General features: G+C 35.9%; 1 protein-coding gene across 16 annotated transcripts in view; it reads left to right on the forward strand.

The window, feature by feature from the left end:
• The first annotated feature begins 766 nt into the window (after nt 1-766).
• Nucleotides 767-26,882, forward strand: part of LOC138939473 (troponin I-like) — a 28,441-nt gene continuing 2,325 nt past the window's right edge. The window contains exons 1-9 of one of the 16 annotated variants that reach the window (XM_070307303.1): nt 801-976; nt 4,785-4,828; nt 10,098-10,115; nt 10,700-10,828; nt 12,286-12,409; nt 18,268-18,368; nt 24,539-24,582; nt 24,730-24,871; nt 25,810-25,918. In XM_070307303.1, the coding sequence (XP_070163404.1) occupies nt 4,814-4,828; nt 10,098-10,115; nt 10,700-10,828; nt 12,286-12,409; nt 18,268-18,368; nt 24,539-24,582; nt 24,730-24,871; nt 25,810-25,851 (615 nt within the window). In that variant the 5' untranslated portion in view covers nt 801-976; nt 4,785-4,813 and the 3' untranslated portion in view covers nt 25,852-25,918. Of the gene's footprint in view, nt 977-1,383; nt 1,407-4,784; nt 4,829-10,097; nt 10,116-10,699; nt 10,829-12,285; nt 12,410-13,060; nt 13,162-15,688; nt 15,790-16,789; nt 16,891-18,267; nt 18,369-24,538; nt 24,583-24,729; nt 24,872-25,809; nt 25,919-26,882 lie in introns of those variants that run through there. The other 15 variants (XM_070307302.1, XM_070307292.1, XM_070307291.1 and 12 more) reach the window with 15 other exon arrangements.

The raw sequence follows: 26,882 nt of genomic DNA on the forward strand, positions 1-26,882 counted from the left end.
TTTTTATGTCACATTGAAGTGTGTAATGATAATGATGCGCAGACTCTTTAAATTTAAATTTTTTTAATTTATAAATGTTTTTATTTACTAACAATAAAGAAAATTTTTTGTCTTTCTCGCCTATTTCCATATTAATTAAAATTTCCGTTCAGAGATCGGGAACAATTAGATAACTTTTTATAAAAACCAAGACTTCTTGATAAGATCAAGAATCTTGATCATTTGTTTTGGTATTGTCTTGATAATTAATTTAAAATCTTGTCTTGATCTTGTCTTGAAATTCAAGACAAGATCAAGACAAGACCAAAACTAGTCTGGGTATCTCGTGCAACCCTATATGTGTGTGTGTGGTACAAATGAAAATATATCTTATATCATATCTCATCATGTCATATTTTCATATCAATACTAATTATATTACCCCTGAAGCTATATCTATATTTTAGAAACCGCCTATATAAAAAAATATATAAATAAATATATACTATCTCGTTCACTCCTCGCGAATGCAGATAAGTTTATTAAAAATTATTTCTTTGGTTGAGAGAAAATTTTAATTTCGATACCAGTATATATCGCGCGGATCGCATATCGTTCTTTAATAACCGCGATGTAATTATTCGAGGCGTTCGAGGGTGAGAACGAGTTCAAGACCGTTCCGTTCTCGCACGCGATGATACGGTAAACGAAATCGGAGGGCGATCCAGTAAGGAGTCGAGCGAGCTTCTTAACGGTGTACCAAGCGGGCTCGGCTCCGTTTTCAGTTTCCGATTATTTTTGGCAGCAAGCAAAGCGAGCAGAGCTCTCGCCTAAAAATGCTTATGGCCAATGACGTGCCGCTATTGGTCGCGCCGTGACCACGTGAACGGCCTACAGTGGAGGCTCACGAAGTCGACTAGGCTATTCCACGATATTGCACAGTCAACTGCCTAAGGTCCGGTTGGTCAGTCGTAGCCAGCAAAGCTTTCTCCACAAGGTAAGCCCATCTTCCAGCATCTTCTTGGACGCTATCTTCGTCGTTGTCGTCTCATCGCGAAAGTGTCCTCAAAAGGTGTCGACCCTTCTGCGTTCTCCAGAAAGAGACCTGGAGAATCTTTGGATAAAAGACAGAGAGATAGAAGATTCGCGATCTCCTCCCCTCCAGGAAATAAGTCGTTGCTATCGAAAGGTTTTGCTGTTTGTGGAAAAGTTTCTGCGTTCTATCGAGTGTCAGTGAGACGAGTGACTGTACGAAGGGTACTTTTCAAGATTATGACGGTTGATCCGCCCAAGGCTCTCGAGACAGTGACGGATCGGCGATCACCGACAAGCAATCGCTCGTCTTAAAAGTGACGCGAAGTTGAAAGTGATGAACGAGAGCTTCTTCCATTTATCGGTCTCAATCGATTATTGATCAATTATTTGGGGTATCTTAACAAAATATGTCTATATATATATATATATATATATACATATATATCGATCTCATAGAAAATCTTTTTTGTCTTTACTAATCTTCCATCTTAATCTCAATCAAAAGAAATTATAGAATAGTGCTTCCATCATCAATAAATGATGTTAAAACTTGCGTTATTATTATTATTTTGCGCGATCGTCTTTCTCAATTTTTCAACGAAAGGAATAGATTTACATTATATTCTCGCTTTAGCATAATAAAGCACGCAGCTTTCCTCGGGCGCGGCAGGTTGCCTTTTTTGCATACTTTAATGAAATTTAGCGAGTTGTCTATTTTTACGGAGCGGCTTGCCACTTTGACATCGGAGACGATACGCACGTCTCGATGTGGTAGGACGTGTCTTGGAATGGTTCGAGCGCGAGAGGAGATCTATACTTAGCGAAGGCGCGGATCGCATGTTAGAAATATAAAAGGAGTCACCGCAGTATGTCGTAATAACAATTAATTAATAAAAAGATAAGAATTGAATTATTTTATCTCCATAAAATTTCATTATACTATATAACATACAGATTTTGATAAATTTGCATATTAATTTCATTGATGACGCAAGAAAATTATTCTATTTATGCAATGCTTATTCGGATTCCACGGTTACAACAACTAAAGCGTATAGAGACGAAAGATAGAACATAGTAAAAAGTAAGCATTAATATTTAACGAGATATTTATATTACGTAATTTATAAAAAATATTTCTGTCTCTCTCTCTCTCTCTCTCTCTTTCTCTCTTTATTTACTAATCTTAAATTCAAGACAATAGAATTAAAGAGAAAGAGGATTATATATATAATATTTTTTTTCTTTAATTAATTATTAGTTGAATATTATTATATGTAACAAATAAAAGTAAAAAATATATATATATAAAAGGATATTTCCAAGTACTATTCCGTACAGTAGTCTAACGAGATCTTGTTTCACGATTGTCGGGTTATAGCGTTGCGCGACATTTCGCTTGTAACTACGTATAATACGGTAACGTTCCTAAGTATCTTCGGAATGTGGAATGCCACTATAGACAAGCACAATCCATCTTCTTGGATGTTTGGAGCTTTGACAAGGGGCGCGCGTCGTTGGCCGCTGTGCAAGCGGCGCTAAACGCGCGATTGTTATCTCTGTAACCGAATTGCACAATTTCCGGTGTGTATTGCGCGCACAGAAGTTTACCTATATATAGGGCTACCATTCATTCGGGTTTTCCCGGATTTGTTCTAGTTTTTCGAGCGTTCGGGAATGTCCGGGGACATTTTACAAAGTAGTTGGAGTTTTTTGAACGCGTGACACAAGATGGTGCGCGCATTTTAAGGCTGTGTCTGCGTATGTTGTACGTGCGGTATTGTTCAAGCCTTAGGACATTGGGATTATTGACAGCAAACAAAATAATGTAGTTACATTATTACTATTATTAATAATATTATTAATTATTAATAATTAAAATAAAAATTATTCTATTTTTATCGCTTTGTCAGTAGTTGCAATAATTTCACATAATAAATTATGGGTCTCCGGGTTTCAATTGGAAAAGTCCGGGGTTTTAATCCTTTCGGTCCTAGATCTCTATAATTACAGATGGTAGCCCTACCTATATAAGTTATCTGTTTTGAAGGAAGAGTAAGGAGAGTTATCTAGCTAGATTGGAAATGGTCACGAAATATGTTCCGTATGTGGCCAGGTTTGCCAAATGGAATAACTTGGACCAATTCGTCGCCATCTTGAGTATTCGTACATATATAGTGTTATGTTTAATTGTATTAGTGATCAGTAAATGTGTTGGATGACACACTACTTACTAATTACTTACCACAACTAAAAGTAACACTATACGTATACGAATATTCAAGATGGCGACAAAATGGTCGAAATTATTCCATTTGGCAAACCTGGCCACATAGGGAACATTTTTCATGACCAACTTTTTTCTTTTCTACACTATCGAGATAACTCTCCTTACTCTTCCTTCACGTTTGAAACTTAGTCATTCTGTCTTATCTCGGCGGCAAGTCGATATTCCGGAAATCCGGTTAATAAGAGGTCCTCGCGAGAGAGAGAGAGTACCCCCCTCCTCCGTTGATATACCTTCCCTCAGTTATCACATATCTTTTCAACGAAATGTCATTCGTAAATAGCATGATCGACGTGTAGTATATCCGTCATACACATTCGAGATTCTATCATGGCGATGTGTGCGAGACTCTGCGAGCTTTCCAGCAAGAAAACACAGATTGGCTATTAAATAGAGAATTTTTAAAGATCCTAAAATTTTTTATTTTTGACAGTTAATCGTATGATATTGTATTTATGCGTGTTTCTTGCTGGAAAACTCCCTCTATCTATCCGTCCGTCTCGCCGTTTCGACATCGAATCCAGTTGAAGCCGCTGATGACGGGATATCTACCGGGTCGTTGCATCCAAATTTGGATCGCGTCGACCGTATCCCGACGTCTCGACGACGCACGACGGTGCGGAAAGTGGGGACGACCGGCGTCTATTTTCGCACACACGTCGGATATTCTACACCGTCGTATCTATCCCCTCGAACGCGTTCGGTGACGAAATCTACCCACATAGCGGCATGATTTATCGACTCCGACAGGCACATTTCTGAGATCGATCGTATTTATCGAAAGAGACAGAGGCGCGCGTCACGACGATAAATTTCTTCTCTCTCTCTCTCTCTCTCTCTCTCTCTCTCTCTCTGTGGTTTTTCGCTATTAATATTTCCGTCGACGCGGATGTTCGACGGCTTTCGTTTCACGTTATTCCGTCATTATTTTCGTCCGCTCCATTTGTAAACGTCGCGCGTATTAAGGTGGGTATACACTTAGCGAACGAACAGCGAATGCGAAACATTTTGAACGTTTTTCTCGCACGAATTGTCTTTGATGTACCGTCTCATGAGGGAATCGAGCCGAATGCGAATCGAACTTTCTGTTCGCATTTGCTTTGGCGTATATATCTGCTGAATGATAATAACGAATATTTTCATTATCTGTTCGTTCGGTGTTCATTCGCTAAGTGTATATCCGCCTTTACGAAAGCGCGAGCGAGCGAATTTGCGAAAGCGTTTACGCATATGATATGAGTATGCGTATACAAAAGAAAAAGAGAAAAAACACATGGCTTCGCATAATGCGAAGAGCCGCGGCTGCGAGCACGTTTATTACGCTCGCTTATGCAAGTCTCTATTTATTTTAATAATTAGAAAAGAGGAGAGATTCTGACGATACGTGCTATTAACAGCGCGTGTGTCGAGAGATTTTCATCGCATATACGAACGCTAATGAAAAATATTTGTATCGTTCTGTATAATTCTTTTTTCTTTTTAGGTAGACGCGTGTAACAACCAACCACCACCATGGCGGACGATGAGGTTAGGTGTGTATTTTAAACTAAATTTTATCTCTTATCGTATCGTTCTTTACATACTTATCCATTATTGAAAAAAGCAACGAGATCGAGGGAGGTTTCATGGTTTCATGAGAGAATATCGGATATTCCTTAATATTACATTTTCCTTTTCATATTGCATCGTTTCGCTGGATTTTCGACGCTGTTGGATCTTCACACTTGGATCGGAAATGCTGAAACATCACGCGCCTTTTGTGTCGAATCCGTGCAGTAAAATTAGCGTAACTATCGAAAGGTATGCATTGTTTGTGCTTTCTACGATTCTCTGTGAAAGACCATTAACATAAACTCTGTAACTTTAGTGAAGACAGTATAGACCTTGTCGATCAAAATAGAACAGTTCCACTGAATGGTTTCACTGAATGTTCCACCACAAATCCTTCGATTTATATTGTCGAAAAGTGTATTTGACAGATTTCAATGCTTCAAACTTTAATGAGAGTTTATAATGAAGCGAATATTATATATATACTATTAAACAAATTATTTTATTACTTCTCTATAAATTAAAATTTTTCTGAACATACTTTATGTATGGTATGTTTATCGTAATGTAATGAGAGACATTTCAATATACATGCAAAAAAGAAATCAGTTTCGAATACATGTTTCTTCATAAATAAACCATTCTCCTACAATATTTTTACGTTATCAAGCTTTTATGTATAAAGCTCCGATTGTCGAGATCTCCGAGCAGACTGAGCCTCATTTTTTTTTTCCTACTACAGTGGAATTTTCAAGTTGCTTAGTAGAAGACATAGATGGCGGTCAAGGATAAAACACGCAGTTTGTGCGTCCTGAAAAAGATTTATATGCTACGTAGAATGACGAGGCGATCGTAGAAGCTCACTTCTCATCGCGATTATCCTTCCCTCGTTTTTCCTTTCGCAAGAAACTTTCCACGATTCTGTTTTCCAGCAATATCTCTTGATTCTTTCACTCTCCATGGTTCTTTCATTTCTCATCTATTTTAGTTAACATTTTTATTTATATTAAATTCTTAAATAAACGAATTATTTCTTATAATCTTTATTTCGATAACTCTGTCATCATTTCTATATAATATCCATTTCGAGGCTGATAATTTTTTGTTTCTGCACGGTGGGATAGTTTTCTTACGCATAATGAAGCCAATTTGCGCGACGCGAACCGCAAATGTAAAAATTAATGAAGGCTTTTAGCTCTACGCGCGGTAAGGAACATACATTTCGTACATGTCACCGTAAAATTTCCGCTCTCTAAGAATAGAAAATAGTACTGGTCGCATTACGACCGACATGCTCGTCTTCCGTTATATGCTCCGTGGCCCGATTTTTTGGTTTGATTTATCGTCACGCTCTCTCGCTTTTATTTCGGCATTATTTAACGCGATCCTTCCCGCTCGCCCCGGATCCATTCGCTTAATTTTGTCTTCTCTTTCTTGCTACTCGAGCGAGTTATTTGTCACTCACGTTTTCCTTTTATAGAGAAACAAAATTGTTCGAGATTTTCAATTGTAAATTCACGTTTAAAAATACTTGTAACCTTCTTGATTTGTCACAATCTCATCTCTTTACCGTAATAATTTATATTTCACCTGATATTTTACTCGTCTTTTTAGACCATCTTTTGTTTTTCCGTTGTTTCTCCTCCTTATATTTATAAAATGATTTATCCATTCGTATCGCGGATCGATTTGTTCATGATGGCACGAAGAAAGAGAAATTTTCTCTTTGAGGCGCAAAAATACTTGATATTTGTCAGTGTATATCGCGAAGCAAAACTCAGCATGAGTGCATTCAATGAAAAGGACGTTTACCGAAGATCGGTTAAAGAACTTCCATTTACTGATTAAAACTCTTACGTGAACACACTTTTGCAGATGGTTCGTTTATTCGAAGTCACGAGTGCTGGCTTTGCAACGTCAGGCGCAAGAAATATCTTACTTATACTAAACTTTCTATTGATAATTACAAAGTTTTCATTGTATAATATCACTTGAAAAATGTTCAATTAATTCTAATTTTATCACTGTTTAAACTCGTATACGGAATGCTACAAGTTTTTAACTTCAAATTTTTTTCTACAACTAGAGATCAATAAAATTGAAAAATATTTTATAATTTTAGAAGATATTTAAACAACTCAGAGCATTTTGCGCTATTATATTATGTACAATATCACGCGTTAAATAATTCTCATTATTTGTTGCGCCATCATGAATAAATCATTCCCTCGCAAAAGTATCCATTCTCGCTTTTTTCAATTAAAGCTATGATTGAAAAACCATTATAGCCAAACATAGAACTCCAGAGAGCGAGCACTATAGACAAACATAAAATAATCGAACACACCTAGGGTAAAGTAGATACCAGAGTCGCATGAAAAATGATTTCTGTTTTTTGATGTGAAACAACATTGCGCTGTACGCATGTTCCTCTAATGCTAAATTTTCCTCTAATTATAAATGTATAAGTGCAATATATCTATAGCCATTATTTAATATCACCAAATAGCTCACAGCATGCACTATGTGAGTGCTATATCTATATCGAATGTAAATTTTGGATCAGAATTTAATATCGTGATAAATAATATAAAAATGTAAAAAACATTTATATTTTATTCGTATCTTGCAAATTATAATCGTCAATTATTAATAGCGTTCGTGTAATAGCAAACGATGTCAACTGCGACAGCATTTCTTAAGCTTATTCATAGCTATTTCTTAAGCTTATTCACATCGCGATGTTACTCAATAACATTTTTCTGGGTGTCAAGGTTTAAAGTCACGGTTACTAAAATTACGCTTACGTGAACTTAGCATTCTATTTTTAATTAATTGAATCGTTCAAAGATTATGGTATATTTACAATTGAAGAAAAACAACGCAACTACAAATGAAAATCGTTACGAATAACCATAAATAATTCTGGATATATGAATATATAAATAATCAGAGATTTGTTTTCTAATTTTAAAGTCGAATGAAGCAGTTATTTTTTCGATATTCTATATTCTTTGCTGGCTTCGATTACAAATGAGATTATTGTTATCACAAACAACTACAAATAAACTACTATCATTTGTAAAATTAATTATTAAAATTACACCTGTATGAACTTAGCATTCTGTTTGTAATTAAATTAAATTTTCAATACAAAAAATGATAAAGTATTTTGTATATAGTTATTTAGTAAGTAACAATAATTTTTTGTTCATAGTAGTAACAATAATTTCGTTTATAGTCACAACTATAAAGATTTAAAAGATGATTGTTACTCGATTTTATAAGATAAAAAAAATCGCTGATGTATCTTGATTCACAGAATCGTTCTATAGTTATTTGTAGTACTTCTCCTTTCCTTTGTAATTGAATCGTTCAAAGATTATGGTATATTTACAATTGAAGAAAAACAACGCAACTACAAATGAAAATCGTTACGAATAACCATAAATAATTCTGAATATATGAATATATAAATAATCAGAGATTTGTTTTCTAATTTTAAAGTCGAATGAAGCAGTTATTTTTTCGATATTCTATATTCTTTGCTGGCTTCGATTACAAATGAGATTATTGTTATCACAAACAACTACAAATAAACTACTATCATTTGTAAAATTAATTATTAAAATTACACCTGTATGAACTTAGCATTCTGTTTGTAATTAAATTAAATTTTCAATACAAAAAATGATAAAGTATTTTGTATATAGTTATTTAGTAAGTAACAATAATTTTTTGTTCATAGTAGTAACAATAATTTCGTTTATAGTCACAACTATAAAGATTTAAAAGATGATTGTTACTCGATTTTATAAGATAAAAAAAATCGCTGATGTATCTTGATTCACAGAATCGTTCTATAGTTATTTGTAGTACTTCTCCTTTCCTTTGTAATTGAATCGTTCAAAGATTATGGTATATTTACAATTGAAGAAAAACAACGCAACTACAAATGAAAATCGTTACGAATAACCATAAATAATTCTGAATATATGAATATATAAATAATCAGAGATTTGTTTTCTAATTTTAAAGTCGAATGAAGCAGTTATTTTTTCGATATTCTATATTCTTTGCTGGCTTCGATTACAAATGAGATTATTGTTATCACAAACAACTACAAATAAACTACTATCATTTGTAAAATTAATTATTAAAATTACACCTGTATGAACTTAGCATTCTGTTTGTAATTAAATTAAATTTTCAATACAAAAAATGATAAAGTATTTTGTATATAGTTATTTAGTAAGTAACAATAATTTTTTGTTCATAGTAGTAACAATAATTTCGTTTATAGTCACAACTATAAAGATTTAAAAGATGATTGTTACTCGATTTTATAAGATAAAAAAAATCGCTGATGTATCTTGATTCACAGAATCGTTCTATAGTTATTTGTAGTACTTCTCCTTTCCTTTGTAATTGAATCGTTCAAAGATTATGGTATATTTACAATTGAAGAAAAACAACGCAACTACAAACGAAAATCCTTACGAATAACCATAAATAATTCTGAATATATGAATATATAAATAATCAGAGATTTGTTTTCTAATTTTAAAGTCGAATGAAGCAGTTATTTTTTCGATATTCTATTTTCTTTGCTTCGACTACAAAAAAAAAAATGATCGTTATTACAAACAACTGCAAATAAACTACTATCATTGTTTGTACGAAAAACTTAATTTATTAAAGATAGAATGGCCCAAATTTACATATGTAAAAATTCTACGTGCCGTTGCTTTCTATGTCATATAAATGCTGATTGCAAATATTATTTTTATTTTCGAGATCCGTATTGTCGATAGCGAAAATCTGGGCAACTTATTACAGAATGCAGAGCTAATGACAGTCGAAAGCATGTGTCACATTATAAGTGAGAACGCGCGACTGTTTGCGCAAAACGATATTATACAAGATGTTCATTGGATGCGCTGTTGTAGCTCTTGACGATGACAAAATTATATTACTTAAGACAGACTCCATTAGCTCTCCATTCTCCATCTTGATGAAATACGCGAAAACATGTTCGCTACGCTAATGCTTTGTAAGGTATTCCTTGATGGCGAAATCTGGAACACTAGAGATGATAATCTCTCTTTCTCTCTCATTGTCGTTGAGAAATATTCTTTTACATAGTCGAAAGGATCGCGTAAAAAGTGTTTCAGGTATCGCATGCACGTGATCCAGGACACAGAGTGTACTAACGAGAAATATTCTCTCTCTCTCTCTTTTACAGAGGAAGCGCATCGAGGATGTACGTAAGAGAGGAAACTAGCTATGAGAAACATAAAGTCGTCTCTTAAAGGACGGCTACTTACCAGACGGATGAAAAGAATCCTTTCGTCGGGAAAGAGCTTACGCTGGTTTTATTACAAAATGAAATATATTACGAGTTTTCTAAATTAGCGATATTAGTTTTGCGAAAATGATCAGAAATAACGCGTGCATTTGTTCGCAGCAATATTTCTCGAAATAGGAAAAAAATATGTAACTGATATAAAATTTCATTTTTACATTGTATAACGAAAATTTTGAGATTAGCGATAATTAGACACATAATCAATAACTCCCTGTGATAATATTTTAATAATTAAATATATTTTATTAAATTAGAAGAATTGAGATATCATAGCGATTATCGTAAATTTTGAAATTGCAACCGTTTCAATTTAAGATTCGCAAAAGTTTAGTTTGAAAACCGAGAGGAATGAGAGTGTGAAAAATATTAGATGAGTTAGAGTCGCGGAATACTTTTCAAATTCGCATTGCGCCTCGGCGAGATGCTTCGCGGCTTTCTTAGATGAGATGTTTTAAGATAGTTTCGCACGAAAAATGCAGGAAAAGAAGAGGAAACAGGCGGAGACCGAGAGGAAGAGGGCGGAGGTCCGCGCCCGCCTCGAAGAGGCTTCCAAAGCCAAGAAGGCGAAAAAGGGTTTCATGACCCCCGACAGGAAGAAGAAGCTTAGGGTAAGTCCACCGACTGTTTTTTTTTTTTTTTTTTTTTTTGCTACTTCCTTTACGAATTTCGTCGCACGGCGAAGTGAGTTCTAAAACTCGCGGAATATCTTATGTCTTTAAAACTCTCGTTCACGATATGTCGACGCGAATCTCATCATATTTCATTTCTTCAAACGAACCGCCGCTCTCAGTGTTGATTTAACGTCATGTTGGAGATTTTTCAAAAGTACGTTTTAAATTACATCAATATCCTCGATAATATCGATTGCTCATTATCGATAATCACCAAGTCGAGCCTCCCATTTCCCATTTTAACTCATTGCTTCATCGCATGCCATAATCTTCCTCCACGTTGTTCAAGCTGCCGCGCATAATCCGCGGATAATCCTCTTTGGCTCCCTCTAGTGCCGATTCTCTCGCGAATTATTTCTCGTAACGGGAACCGCACATACATCCGTTTCTCCATTTACTCCTTCTCCCATTCTTCTTTCCCCCTATTCGCCCCCTTCGTCTTCCCAATGTTCTGTTTTCCAACTGCCGGCCGTACTGGCGCCCTAGTTCGAGACTTTCCAAACTTTATCCTCGTGCCTTTTTACCTTTACTTTATGGGCACGTCTTACATTCGCCATTCTGTTCCTATCGTCGCGCAACATCCTTCGGAACATTCACGCGTCTCTCTTCCTCAAACCGCCTTCTCTCTTCCCTTGTGCAGTGTCGTGAACATTCGCATTCGCAACATAAAGTTTTTCGCGTGTATGCAGATTACCTCTTGGAGAATCTTTTGCCGGTGTAGGAATGTTATTTCCCCGCAAATCCACCCCATTCTCCCTTCCTTCCTTCCTTCCGCTATGTCAATATTTGCCATCCACCGAATTTCAACCGACGTTATCTCGTTCGCTGACCAAAGAGACGATGTTAACCGTAAGCTTCAATTATTTCGCGAGTGAAACACGAATGGAGATGTTTCTCATGAGCCGAACATCGTAGCCGTATTATCTAAAGACAAGAATTAATTCATGTTCATTTTATCTTTCTCTTATTACATGATTACATACATATTTACGGATACAAGAATTAATTACTCGTATAACGTCTCGCGTTGATATCCATTTGTTTTAATAACTGTTTTAATATACGTTTAACCGATTTGTATAATTGAACAACTTTATATTTATTATAGATGAGGCAATTTTTTTTACATTACAATAATCCGTTTTTCATCGCGTGCACAATTCAAATTATTTGTATGATTTATTGCAGGCTATCAATATATCCCGAAATTTAAATTCGCATTTCCATTTAAATTATATCAATTTCATGCCATTAGGAAGTGATTCGTACGGTGAAATATTCTGCGTAAATATTCCCGACTAAATATTCCGGACAAAACTTTCCTTTCGTCTGCTTACGAAATATTTTCCCTTCCTAACGAACTGAATCCTTACGAATGTTCCATATGTCTATAGTTGCTGTTGCGTAAGAAAGCCGCCGAGGAATTGAAGAAGGAGCAGGAAAGAAAAGCGGCCGAGAGGAGGCGCATAATCGAGGAACGCTGCGGAAAGCCGAAGAACGTCGACGATGCCAATGAAGGTACTTTGCTTCGTTACGAAATCATACGGGAAATCGCCGAATCGCGTTTACGCTTCTTACATTTGGACAAAGTAATTTTTCTCATCCGCGTAATTCTTTGAGCAAAATTATTATTAATTTTGTTTAATACAAGAATCATTCTACAGAGAAGCAATACGTTCGAGGAGTCGATAAAATATCAACTTGAATGAATTTATACAAAATATTTCGAATAACTTTTAGTAATTTGAGTTTCTAAAATTTCTTATTTGTATAATAGTCTTTAATGAGAAATTCCATTTATCTAGAGAATAAGTTTTTTTTTTTTATTGTAGTAATTGATAAAAGTACGCAATATTTATCTACAATTTTTCCATAGGCCGGAATTTTTGTTAATGTCGCGAACTTCATCGATTTCTTTACAGATCGTCGTTTATCTACAATTTTCTTTTGGAAGATAAAAGAAGCTCGTTGAAAGGGCACGGTAAATGATTCGCGATTTTTTATCTTAAAACAATTTTCAATCTCTTAAGAAAAAGAAACACGATAGAGCACGATACTCGAAATTCATCTCGGATGATGTGAACGTACGAATAACGCGAATATCCCCGACATGCGCGACTTTACTTTTGCATTTTTACATATTTATTTGTTCTGATGAACCACATACAGAGACCATAAAGCGCGTGCTGCGCGAGTACCACAATAGGATCACGGCATTGGAGGATAAAAAATTTGACATCGAATATATTGTTAAGAAGAAGGATTTCGAGGTACTTTTGAGAGAGCAACAGCTGCGAGAACGTTTACGCGAGAACGATAACGTGCAGAATGATAACGCGACGCTCGCGATACAGTTAACGATGCTCAATGTTGCACTTGTGTAACACAGCGATCTTGGTTCAGTTGCATATTTGCGTGGGGCGACGACGAATGTAATTAGAACTTTGGCAGAGAGACGTACTTGGCGGATTGTACCATTTTACATATCGGCTGTGTTTAGCAATCGACAACAAATGCTCGATAAAAATAGCGATCTCTAAATAATTGTATAAATAAGATAACGAAAGAGATAGCGCGATTATATTAAAATAATAAAATATTAAAATTTGTCCGAGAAATAATACGATCGAAAAATGTTCTAGTTTCATTGTAACATTTGTAATATCGGCAACTTTCATCTTTGATTTTCGCCGAGAGAGTTTACGATTTCAGCATCGTGTCGCGTCGCGTCGCGGCTATTTTTATCAACCGAGCCGATGAATAATCGTTATCGGGCAACTTGGTGAATGATTAATAGCTCTTTGCTAAAACTTGAATCGTTCGTCGTAGCTTCAATTTTGCAGCCGAGCAAAGAACACGAGCTTCGCATTATTTCGTCGCACCGTTTCCCATTCTCACACTTCTCTTTTCTCCTTTTTCTTTTATATCTACACAAACGCACACAACGCTGTCGTCGATTTATATTACCGTCTTGATTCTTATATCGCACCTTGGTTTTTTTTTTTTTCGCATTAGTGTGCGCGCGATTTCTTTCACTGTTCTCTATTTCTTTGCTCTCTTCGTTTAATCCTATCACGATTCTCTGGCGAACTTAACGGTGATCTAAGAATTATAGATTTATCCGCATCTTGATTATATTGTGTTAATACGGCTTGTCACTTACTCACTTTATTCTCGCACGAAACACGTCAAAATAACAGAATAACATCACTTTTGGAATATTAGGCGTTGGATTACGATCAATTATTATACACTGCTTCACAATATGTACTATATAGTATCTTTATTGATTTTTATTATTTAAAATATGTGTCGTTTGAAACATGTTTTTTTTTTCCATTTTCGTGAAGTATTGTATAAGCATCTTTTGCCACGGCATTATTTTTTATCTACACGCGCGAATATCTATATAATATAAATTCAAGATTGTTTCAAATTTCGCCATGACATCTCAAAAGGTGGTTTAAGAGCGCGCTTTCATCGCTGGAAACTTGAGACAGTCTTCACGTCACTGCAGGGCAGCAGTATCTTTATAACATTTTGATTTAGCTTTCACACCAATTTCATCCCCGACTCGTTCCTGCCCTCATACTTCATCCATCGCTCGTCCAAGTCATCTGCGCGAAATAAATTTCGTACCTGTCGCGTTCGCGAAGTTATAACCCATACAGCACCGCAAGATTGCAACAACATTGCAGCAATATTTTTCTGCAAGATTGCAACATTGCAGAAATATTACTGCAACGTTGTTATGGTATTGCAGCAACAGTAAAATGTCCGCCTACAGAAATATTGCAATATAATATTGCAACAACATAGCAATATAATATATATGCAATAATGCTTTATGTATCGACATAATATCCTTAACATATGAAAAAAATAATAAGAAATTGGCCTATAAGAGTCAGGATATAGATTTTTTGTATAATAATAATAACGAAATTATAAGAGGTAAATTTTTCAGTACACATTCGATTTCCTTCAGTGACAGAGAATATTTAAGAGAAATAAGAGAAAACTCAATTTGCAATTGTGTAAATTCACAATTTCTTTGTATCCGAAATATTAAGATATCCGGATGCAAAAAGATTGTGATGAATTTACGTATGCAACGAGTTTTTTCACATTTCTCTTGTCTTTATATAATCTCAAAATTTATTTATTAAAATCTGAAGTATCTTTTGCATATTAGAAAATTATTATCAAATTTTTGATTTTATATAAGAATGGAAACTATTACCATAAAAGAATTCTGAGTCCAATGTCTCAGTCCCCTATATTGGGGTCACATCATACGACTTAAACTAACAAAAATAGTTATTATATCTTTTTAATCTTACTTGCCGCTCTTTGTAATCTTTATATAATCATCGTGACAAAAATTAAATGCGGTATAGATAGAACAACATGCGCTGCATAGCGGTAAACGAATGAACTAGCGATTCTCGAATACTTTTTTGGTAATATTTTCGGAATGTTGCTGTAACATTGCTAAAATTATATTGTAAAATAATGTCTTTGCAATATTTCCGCAACATTAAACTGCAATATGCAATATTGCAATGTTGCAGCAATGTTGTTGCAAGCTTCAGTGCTGTATGGGAATATATCTTACAATGTATCTTACGATATACCCTTACGACATGAAGCTGATAACACTTAACGATATACACGACATCTCTATGATGCGAGAGGTAAATAGATTCATTCGCGATACACAATGGACATTTAGAAGCCTTTTAAACGGCATCTGTACGTGAACATTTTTTCAAGAAGTGACTTGAATTTTAACAGCTAGCGTGAAGTCCATTCTGAACCAGTATCATAAGAGGATCAACCTTCTCGAGGGGGAAAAGTACGACCTTGAATACGAAGTCGCCAAGAAGGATATGGAGGTCGAAAAAGTTTTTTTTTTTCGTGACAAACAAAGAGATGAGCGCGACGCTGCGATTAACGCCATACAAATACTCTTTCCTGTCTTTGGTTTTTTTTGTTTTTTTTCATTGTCACACTGCGCGAAGCATATCTCGCTGTATCTAGCGACTGTTTCGATTTGCATAAGCTGTTCCGTAATAATAATTAAGCGTAGATATCGAAAGGCTGAGTATTTTCTTAGAAGCAGCTCTAACGTATAGCATCCCTCGCGACTCGTAGAATCGCTCAACGTAGAACTGTCTCAGTAATGTTATTTTATTGCAGATTGTATGTGCGAGTAGATATAATTTTGTTCATTTACTTGCGAGTAGGCATCACCAGACCAGACCTTTCAACGCCCTCTACGTATCTCTCACCCCACGATTTCCTTCCGTCGAATTTCCTCCATTTCCCACTTGCCTCCCATGTCGGGTTTAACGATCACGCGATTGTCAGCTTCGTGCTTCTCGCTTCCAACGCGAAAGGCTCATTTCTTTTCTATTTCCTCCATGATAATTTCATTTCCTCACGAATAATCGTAGCGAAACTATAGGTCATTACAGAAAATCGCGCAGATCGTCAATTATTATACATCATTTTTTATCACGTCATTAAACATCCAAGTTTATCGGCAAGAGATATTACGAAGCAATTTATTGATTTTAATATGCTAAAAATAATAACGAATTATATAAATTAAATATTATATAAAAATTATTATTATTCTCATATCAACATCAATGAATTGGATAATAATTTTAAATATCTATTATATACAAAATATATATATATAATATTAAAAATGAGAAAAAATATATATATATATATTTTCTTATTTTAAAAATATAATTTCAATATTTGATATAATTCGATCGCGAATTAATTTTTAAAATCATCGACAGAGAATAAGGGACAACAACGACGAAACATACTCAGCAGATTCCAATCTGCCCTTTTTCCATTAACTTTTTGTTCTTTTAGCCGAGTTGCAGACGATCTGTTCGGCATATTGGAACAAACTATACTCACTCGAGGGCGATAAGTATGACCTCGAGAGGCAAATTAGGTTGAAACAGTTCGAGGTAATTACGATCGGCTTGCCTAAAAAAGAGAAAGCCTATCGAATCACTTGCATATATTATTTTTGTCAAACTTTTACTCCCTCTCCCCGCCGCCCCGCCCCCCCCCCCCGTTTCTCCTGTTCTCTTTATTCACGTGATTTTTTTAACTCTGCCACGTGCTTGACCGAGCGACACCCTTGGTCGAACGGTTCTCGAACGAGTTTCTAGTTGACGGGTCTTTGAACCTTCGGTTCGAGCACGTTTGCACGTCTCTTAGATAGGGAAATGCCGCGAGACACTAATGTTCCAAACTCTCTGTGAGACTTTGAGGACAGTTTGCCGGAAGAACGTAACCAACATTAACTTATCCGCATCGCCGCGTACGGATCGTAACGTCAACGAGCCCTTTGTTTCTATTTTTATTTGCACCGTCCGTCGTCCCCATTGAAGTTAAATCGCACGAATACTTTGTAGGAGAACCCGTGCGGTATCGCTTGTCCGCGATCGCAATGATTTCGTGCACTTCTCTCATTCATACGGCGCTTCCGATCACGTTTGGGATAGTCCGGGACGTGCGAATCGTCGAAGATCGAAGCTTCGAAGGCGGCGACGCCGTACATCCTCGCGACGCTACAACCGTAAGGTCGACGACAGGGCGATTTTCATGAAAAGGAGAGATTTCGGAGCGGCGAGATCACGTCTGAGCTGAAGAGAACTCTGATTTTCTCAACGCGCGATTAGGCATTCGAGAGCCGCGCAACTTTTATTATCGCGCACGTGGAGCGAGAGAGGGACCCGCCAATTTACTCGGATCGGAGATTTCGGAAGTTTTGCTTATTGCGGGATCGTGGGCTGTCTCATTGAGATTCCAGCATCGCGTCCGTGTACTATTAGTATTCGAGCCACGCGGTTTATATTCACCGTTAAAATATGTAAAGCTGACTTCCGTTAGTTGCTGTATACATACAAAATTAAAAGAATTATCCCGATACTGTTCGTGTAATGTTTACTTATTCGGAAACGATAATGTAATTGTTTCGCGTATTGTAGATTTTAATTATGGATATCCGACGATTTTCCAGTAAATTTGCAGCTATTTGTTTTAATTTTGTATATTTTTTTTATATACTCTGTAACTTTACGCGTTTCAAAAATCAAGGTCTTGCACGTGCCGTTAAATTCAATTAAGATTCATCTTCTCAGTTAAATGTGATTATTTCGACGATCTTTAGTTTTCGGGACGATTCGTAAAACGCCGTTACGCGTCGCGCGTGATCGATGACACGCGCGAGAGGTGTCTGTCTCTCACTCCGCTTGTGCCACGCTGCCTAAGCTGTCAGAAAAGCAAACATATCGAAGAACCAAAGATTTCTGAGAGACTCTCCGTATTCTTTGTAGTGGAGTTGCGGAAGATTTGCCAAATGTATCACGACCGCGTCTACCTTTGTGAGGGTCAGAAGTGGGATTTGGAGCGTGAAGTACGGAAAAGGGACTACGAGGTACAGGAAAAGTGAAAAGCGCAGCGACAACGGCGAACAATGCGAGGAGACAAAGAGCAAACCGTCTGATCGCACGTCTTTTTTGATCATTTTCCCCGCCGACCCACGCGTATCGGACAATATAAGTGGCATCAAGCCTTAACCCCCCCCCCCAACCCCACCAACCCCCCTCAACGCCGTCTCTCTCTCTTCGCGTTGTTTCTCCGCTCATCTCCCTCTCTGTATATACGTTTCTCTTTCGATTTGTCGTTTTCTCTTTCACGATGTTTTTCTCGGAGAAGAACTTGCGGCGCGAACGCAGATTTGCTCCGGGGCGCAAACCGATGGAAAAAATTTCCACGGCAACGCACGTGCGAGAGAATCATTGACGATGACAACATTTTGCCATCCTGTGGATCTTTGTAATCTTGATCAGTCCTGTCTCGATAATCTAAACGACGATCTACAACGATCTATTCGTTTTTTTTTTTTTTTTTTTCCTCATCGCGATCCTTCGGCGATACGCGCAACAGAACAACCGCGAATAACAACGAAAAGAATTTCTCTTTTTTCTCGTGGATATGAAGTGCCGCAACGGAAAACATTTTTTTCGCCGATCACATATATTTTTACCCTATTTTTCTTTCGCTCTCTCTCTCTTTCTCTCTCTCTTTTTTCATCGCGTAACGTGCCGTGAATTTATTTATATACAGCATTTCATTTTTCTATCGTCTATTATCACTGTCTGGCTAAATGCACGCTGTATCCACTCGCTCTCTCTTTCTCTCTCTCTCTCTCTCTCTCTTACAACGTGTCTTATCACAAGTTTATACTGTCTTTCTATTATCTAACCATAACGCAACTATATCTCTCTGAGCTTTCTACTAACTCGCCAACGAAAATAAAAAAGAAGCTTTATTCTCGAGTCAGGGCTGGGCAAGCTTATATAGAGAAGACGCCGATTTTGTTATGTACTCTCCTTCATATACTTTCTCGAGTTTGCAGCATAATCGTCCGCATATAGATTCACGTAATTGACGATCACAAATTGAGATCGTAAACGTTGCGTTTCGCGCACCGAGAAAAATGATCGTGAAACGAGAAGGGCGCACGATTTCGCAGTGATAGATTTTGTTGCTAAAAAAAAAGTACGCAATCTCGAAGAAAAACATATTTACCCCCATCGGGGTTCTCATCGAGAGAATATCCTCCTTACAATTAGTCTCAGACACGAGACTAAACACTGACACTGTGTGCCTGAGACTATGCGCGCGCGTGTGCGTGCGTACGTGCGTAGATGCGCGGTGCAAAATCAGAAAGAAAAATGGAAGAAAAAAAGAAAAACTATAGTAGAATAAAACAAAACGCAAATTGATTTGCGATTTTTACGGTGTCTTCCTCTTATCTTTTTTCTTTCGTTTCTTATGCTTCATGTCTCTCTTCTTTTTTTTATACATACAGTTTCTCTCTCTCTCTCTCTCTTTTTTGCTTACTCTGCCTCGTTATCTCTTTAACACTCTGCACATAGCACGAATATGTGTTATCTCTATCAAATACGAATAAATTTGCTTTACCGCGCATGCATGGCTTTTCTAACTAATAAACTGTTTAAGATATGCGATATATATGTGCAGAATGGACGTTGGTTAATTAGCGCTTGGATACGGTAACAGGACTGATGAACCGGGTGAATACCTTCATTATCGTATTGATTAATTTTGTGTAATTGAGAACTTGATCGATCACTACCTGATATTTCGGAGGTTTACGTGATTAACGATAGATTCGTATTCTGCTGATATATCCATTGCCGGAATCATGTATCATGCCACGTAAATTAATCGTTGCCAAACAAGCAGTCTCTCTCTCTCTCTCTCTCTCTTGTTTTGTAATATTCAGAGACTGAATGCATAATTAAGTAATATTTACGTGAATTGATATAGTACATTAATATAGTAAATTAATACAAATTATTCTTTTTCTTCAGCTTTTATATTTTCAACATTTCTATAAATCAGATTTATTTTAGAATTTTTTACAAAATTTTTTTTAAATGCAAATTAATTTATATTGTGTTTAAAGAGAAGGTTAAATATAAATAAAAGGTCACACCTCACTGATTCAATTGCCACTTAGATATGTCGTAAGGGGGAGTGTTTTAAGTAATTCCCCGTAGGAATGAAGTGGCGGACACGGCATTGGTTTTGGAAATATAACAAATTGAAGTTTGACATTAAAATTTATGTATATGTTGCAATAATTAAATTATGAACAATAAAATTATTTTTTAATTGGGAATAGCTGTTTACATCATTTACGCGTGGGGGATAGGGGCTCCGCCCCTCTCCTTGCACTTCTACTTAAAAGAAATGCTAACCTAACCTAAATCTATTTTCAGTTTTGAAAGTAAAATTGAGTTGGGTTAGGTTAGAATTTTTTTGGGACGGGTGCAGAGAGAAGGGCTCCAATCCTTCCCAGTCCACGCATTCAATAAATAATATTTTTCAAAACAAGACTTAGAAATTCATATAGTTGCACGATTAAATCGGTGTAAGGTGATATATTTACCAAAAAAGGAAAAATACTTATAACTTATCAATCGGAGTACCAATTTAATATCGGTGCGGAATAGCTTAAATGGATTTTCAGGTCAAAAAATGTATAATAATAGTAATTTATGAAAATAAAGGGATTTAGAGATTGCAGCCGAATTAACAATATATGTATATATATATATGGTGGGATATTTATATTGAGACATCTAAATATCTAAAAAATAAAGCAAGATAGAAAGAAATGTTTCAGACAAAAATTATTCGGTTCTAAGGGGATCATAAGATTGACCGTGCCATTAGTTTGACCTTGGGTGGAGGCGCTTTAGAGAATTCAATGTCAATCTCGTTTTATTTTCTTTACACCATGTTTCTTATCTTTTGAGCTTAAAATATTGAGGTAACATTATTGCAACATAAATAATTTTATGACATATTTCATAGTTTATGTAAAATTATGTCGAAGTAAAGTAATAAAATAAAGTATAAAATATCTCGTAAACTATTAAACTTTTGGCCATTATACCCCTATAACTTTTTATGCAGAATATTGCAAGGAATCGATTTATGTAAAGGAATTGGGGTATTTCCATTTAAGAAAACAAGATTGACCCCCTTAGAATCGAACAACTTTTGTCTGAAACATTTCTTTCTATCTTGCTTTATTTTTTAGATATTTAGGTGTCTCAATATAAATGTCCCACCAAGTATATATGTAAAATAAGCGCTTATATAATCGCTCTAACTTTTCTATTAATTTCTTTACAATTAAATATAATTAGAATCGATAAACTTTATTTGCGATCGACACCATGAATCAATCGAGTGAATGGAATTTCGGAATAGCATCACGTCGATACTTCTCTAGCAGCGCGATAAGAAGTATGGCACTTCATATTTGTCGCGAAGAAAGAAAAACAAGCAATTTTATACAAATCACATATATTTTCATTTTACAATTCTTAACGTTTAAACAATTGCGCGAGTTTTCATATAATCGTGATATATAGAACATGATTTTTATCATTAACGTAGTATTGAAAAAAATTATATATATCGCGTGTCCAAAGTACATCATAGATTATTTAAACTCGTTCGTAAAAACATAATCGTTTTGCGATACCCACAAGACCGGATCGAGAAAAGCATCAGCTGACAGTGGATATATACATAGATACTCGGCAAATCATTTTCTTCGGAAAACAATTATCGTATACCTCTACAGACGCCCCAAGTTGGTTGTTTATCTCTTCCTATCGCGTTTTTCTTTTCTTCTCCATTCTTAACTCTCACAAAGGTGGACTGGCTCGAAAACGGATTAAATGATCACGAGACCGAAGTGCCATGCTGTGAAAATCTTCAGGCCACAAAACTTTCCTCTTGTCTCTTTTTTTTTTCTTTTTTGTTCGATTAATCGAATCCAGCCCACGCCCATTCGATTGATCTTTGTGAGGTGGATAGTAAATGTGTATTACGAAATTTCCGACTCATGAGAGAGACGTTAGAGTGAAACACGTACAGGCGTCTACGATGTCTTTAGAGCGAAGCGAAATTGATTTTGCACCGACTCGCACGCACCGCCGACTGTCAGTGTCCTCTTGCCATGGTGTTGAATTAGGCTGTAAATAGCGGATTTGTCTTGGCAGAACTCTGTTCTCCTTTCGCGACAAGATTCTCAAAAGAAAATTATGTTTGTTTTATTAATGTTTTGACAAAACCCTGCTATAAATCTACAATCAATTTTGCCAAATTTTGAATTATTCTCCGTTTAAATATATTTACGCAATAACTATTCTACATTTTAAATAGTTTCCATGTGTTCACTTCGCTGCTTCGAAAATGAATGTTATTGTTATTATGGGATAATTGAAGCGTATTACACCAAAAGCGTATCGTTAGCAAACCATAGAATAGCCAATGAAACCGACCAAGTATCGATTTCAGAAGATAGTTTCACGCTTCGAGTGAGAGGAACAGAGCTCTGGCAGTCTAGAAAACAGATTGTAGTGGATTTTGTAATTTTTTTTCTCATCATCCATGGCGGACAAAACGGCTGATCGTGACCAGCCGGTCCCCTGATTGGCCAAAATGAAATTCACACCCCATCGTATCCAATCTCTCACTTCTCTTTCTCTCTCTCTTTCTCTCTTTCTCTCTTTTGTCGTTCCCGCGCTCGTTCCCTTTCACGTATAACTTGCACGAGGAGAAGAAGAAGAAAAAAAAAGGATATACGAAAAAAATACTCAAACGATTCTTAAGAAGAAAGGGAGAGAATCCGACAAGTAGCTTTAGAATAAAACATTGTTCCTGAGAAAGCTGTTCGAGAAAAGTAGAATAATCAATATTATTCGTAAAAGCGGTAAAAGTGTTTTCAGAAATGAAGATTTTATACGATGGCGGCTACGGTGATACGAGTCAACTGGAAATTGCATTTACATTTAATCTGTTTGGGGATTCTGCATATGTAATGCAACAAATCCGACGATTTCTCTATGTCTTGCATGAGTTTCTGCGACGGATTCTATAGATATTCACCCAATCCTGTTGAACTGTTTCCACAGGATATTGTAACAGGTCAATATATATTTATTATATATTTTCCGTCAGATATAAAAATCGAACCTTTATGACTATAATAGTCTACGAAACTTTTTACTATCGCTATAAAATCGCAATCTCATAAATATCGTGTATTCTTTCTTCCTTTCTTTTTTCTTTTTGCCGAATAAAGTGATTAGCCGCGATATTTCAATCGCAATAATTTTAACTAAAACGTGATAAGAAGTTATTTCATCGTACAATTATTTTATTTGCAAATATCATGTAAATTCTCGTCGGTAATACAATTCTGCCAATATAATTCTGCTTTTTATTTTTCGATTAAATTTTATCTTCCAATACATGTGTCGTATCATGAGAGTAAACACTTCTCCTCCCCCTCAATAGTCTTCTTGTTATTGTTTTCTCTATGCGGTTTCCGGCTCCCATTTTTCCCTTATCATTCTCTCATTACGAAATTGCTCCTCTATTACCGAACCATCATCCGCTATTGTAGTTAATCCGCAAGCCAATTTACCGTCAATCTCGATTCGTCGAGTGGCTCGCTAGCTGAATATCTGCTCGCTTGCGGCTCAACGTGTGTAAATTCCCTTGTCTCTTTCTCCCTTGCCTGCTTTTGCCACGCAGGACGCATGCCAATATGATTTGATTTGCTCGTCTGTTGGGTTTTTTTTTTTTTTTTTTTTTTTAAATTAACCGTTTGTGGCTGGATTATCATGTCGTTCACACGTCGAATCCACTAATCCGCGTTTTTCTCTACAATGCTTTTTTTTATCGCTTACACGAACCGTTATTGTACAACTTTCTTTCTGCTTCGGAGAAAAACTATTCTTTGTAAATCTAAAAGTTTAGATACCTTGAGTATTTTTCATTTGTTGTATATAGAGTACATTTTTGCGAACACGAATACTATCGCATTGCAAATAGATATCACCTCGCGTAGATATTCGAAATAGTTAACTCTCTTCCTTTATATCGTATGTTAAAAAAAAAAAAATACATTACTAAATACGCATGAATAAATTATATCGCAATGTCGAATATAATAGAGATGTTAATAAAAGTATTCGATACGTGCAGATCGCGGACTTGAACAGCCAGGTCAACGATCTCCGAGGTAAATTGTAAGTAACGCCTCTTTTTTATATCTTATATAATAAAAAAGATAAGAGTTATTTTATCAATACATTTTCTTGTTAAAATTATCGAGACTCGCGAATATATTTTATTGTATACCATAAGATTTTATTGATTTCTACATTTCACTATAGCATGAAACCGACCCTGAAGAAGGTGTCTAAGTACGAAAACAAGTTCGCCAAGCTCCAGAAGAAAGCCGCTGAATTTAATTTCCGTAATCAACTGAAGCAAGTCAAGAAGAAGGAATTCACCTTGGAGGAAGAAGACAAGGAGGTAAGGGCAACCGTTTTCAATAGAATTTTCGCGTCTTGGAGACGTGAATTATATTTTTTTGTTGAATCGGTTTATTTTTCCCCTGCCCGTCAAAGATTTCTTCCAAGCCTTCTATAAATTTATCAAAAATAAATTATGAACACAGAGGTACAAGCTGGAAGTTTCTTTTTGCACTTATATATATATATATTTTTTTTTTTTGAAATGTACGCTTCAATTTTTATCTTGTATTTGTATATTCCATCTTGTATTTCTGCAGATTTAATTGATAAATTCACATCGACGTTTTTGAATTTTGCAAGAGACGCTACTTTTTACAGCCGTACGACGGGTAGGCGTGTAGTATAACAGGTGTTTTAAATAAACAAAAAAAAAACAGTTTTTGTAACCCTGGTTTTCTTTTTGTGTACAAAACCCAATTGGCAGGTTTTCTTCGTATTAGTAATTTTTTGTTCATTGTCCAATTTAGGAGATCCGCATTATACATGATCTTGTTTGCATTTCGATATTATTGCCGTGGAACATTTATCACGATATATTTCCCCGGAGCATTATTTTATATCGGTTAATTTGAAAGCTAAATTTCCCGAAAATCTCGGACAATGGATACATAATCGCGTGGCAATTAATCGGTTCATCGAACCGCGATACTTTCCATTGAATATATATGAGAGTTGTCATTTCAAAGCCATCAAATTTATGCGAATTGATTAATCACAAAATGTATAATCATGATGATCGATGACTGCGATAGTTCAAATGGAAAAAAAAAAGAAAAAAAAGAAACAAGAAAAATATTGATGTATAGACGAGTATTTTTCTCGTCATGCAAACGTGATCTCCTCAAAAGGACCAATCTGTAAATCCTTTCTCGTATATGTATAGTAGTGGTAGTGTGGTAGTATAGTTGACTAGGCAATTTGTGTTGTTCTTCACAGCCCAAGAAGTCCGAGAAGGCAGAGTGGCAGACCAAGAAATAGATTTGATATAAGAAAGTAAACCAGTTTGAGTGCGAAATCTCAATAAAGCGCAGATTGTTATTACAAAGAAAGAAAAGGAAAAAGAATCGAACAGAACGAACGAAAAAATTAAACTTCTTCACACATGCACACATACGAGAAGATATCTCGCGCGCGCGCGAAAATAACCGCGCGGGAGAAAAGGGGGAAAAAAAAAAAAATCAAAACGCGTAAAACACACTTTTGATACCGTTTCTATCGAGGTCTCGCGTGTTCACCAGCGCGTTTTCGTCATCACGTTCGTTTGTATTGTTGGCAATCTAGTTCGTTAGCGCCGCGGAACAAATTAACGAGCGAGGACCGAAAATTGCACGAACAATCTTAGGAGTTATATTCCACTTACGGACTAGACGGTCAAAACGAGCGATGTAGCTGAGAGATTCTGCGTCAATATACATATATTCACGTACAATTATTATATATAAATAAAAACAATGAGTTATGACAACAAACGATCCAAGAAAGCGCATGTGAATAAGTCAGAATGTTTTCCTCGTATGTCCAATTCTTTCGTCACGACATGTTTTATCGATAAATTTTTCATCTCTCTCTCTCTCTCTCTCGTTTTCTATATTTTTTTCCTTATTTTTACGGTTTATTTTCTTTCCATCTGTGAAATTTCTCACTGCGACAGATCGTTCTTGATTTTGATTTTTCCTCCCTTTTGTCTTTGCATCCATTGGATGTGAAGTTCGATAACTCAAACTGACCTAATTCTCGATTCTTTTCGTTCTACGTAATGGAAATGCGATGCTGCATATGAGAATGTTAACGCGATCATAGCATTCTTTGCCATACATACATATATATATATATATATTATACAAAATCAGATATGATTTTCGTTCCAGCGTGCTCGTATTTTCTTGTCACGTGATAAGAGAAATTCTTTTACGACGATGTTACGCGAGCGCGTATTTTAAATATTCGATAAGGAAGAAGGTCAGGGGTTATCGAAAATCGTACCATTTCTCTCTCTCTCTCTCTCTCTC

This window comes from Polyergus mexicanus, unplaced genomic scaffold, assembly GCF_030449975.1.
Source record: "Polyergus mexicanus isolate NDT 795.1 unplaced genomic scaffold, iyPolMexi1.0 SCAF_14, whole genome shotgun sequence".
Classification (NCBI taxonomy): domain Eukaryota; kingdom Metazoa; phylum Arthropoda; class Insecta; order Hymenoptera; family Formicidae; genus Polyergus; species Polyergus mexicanus.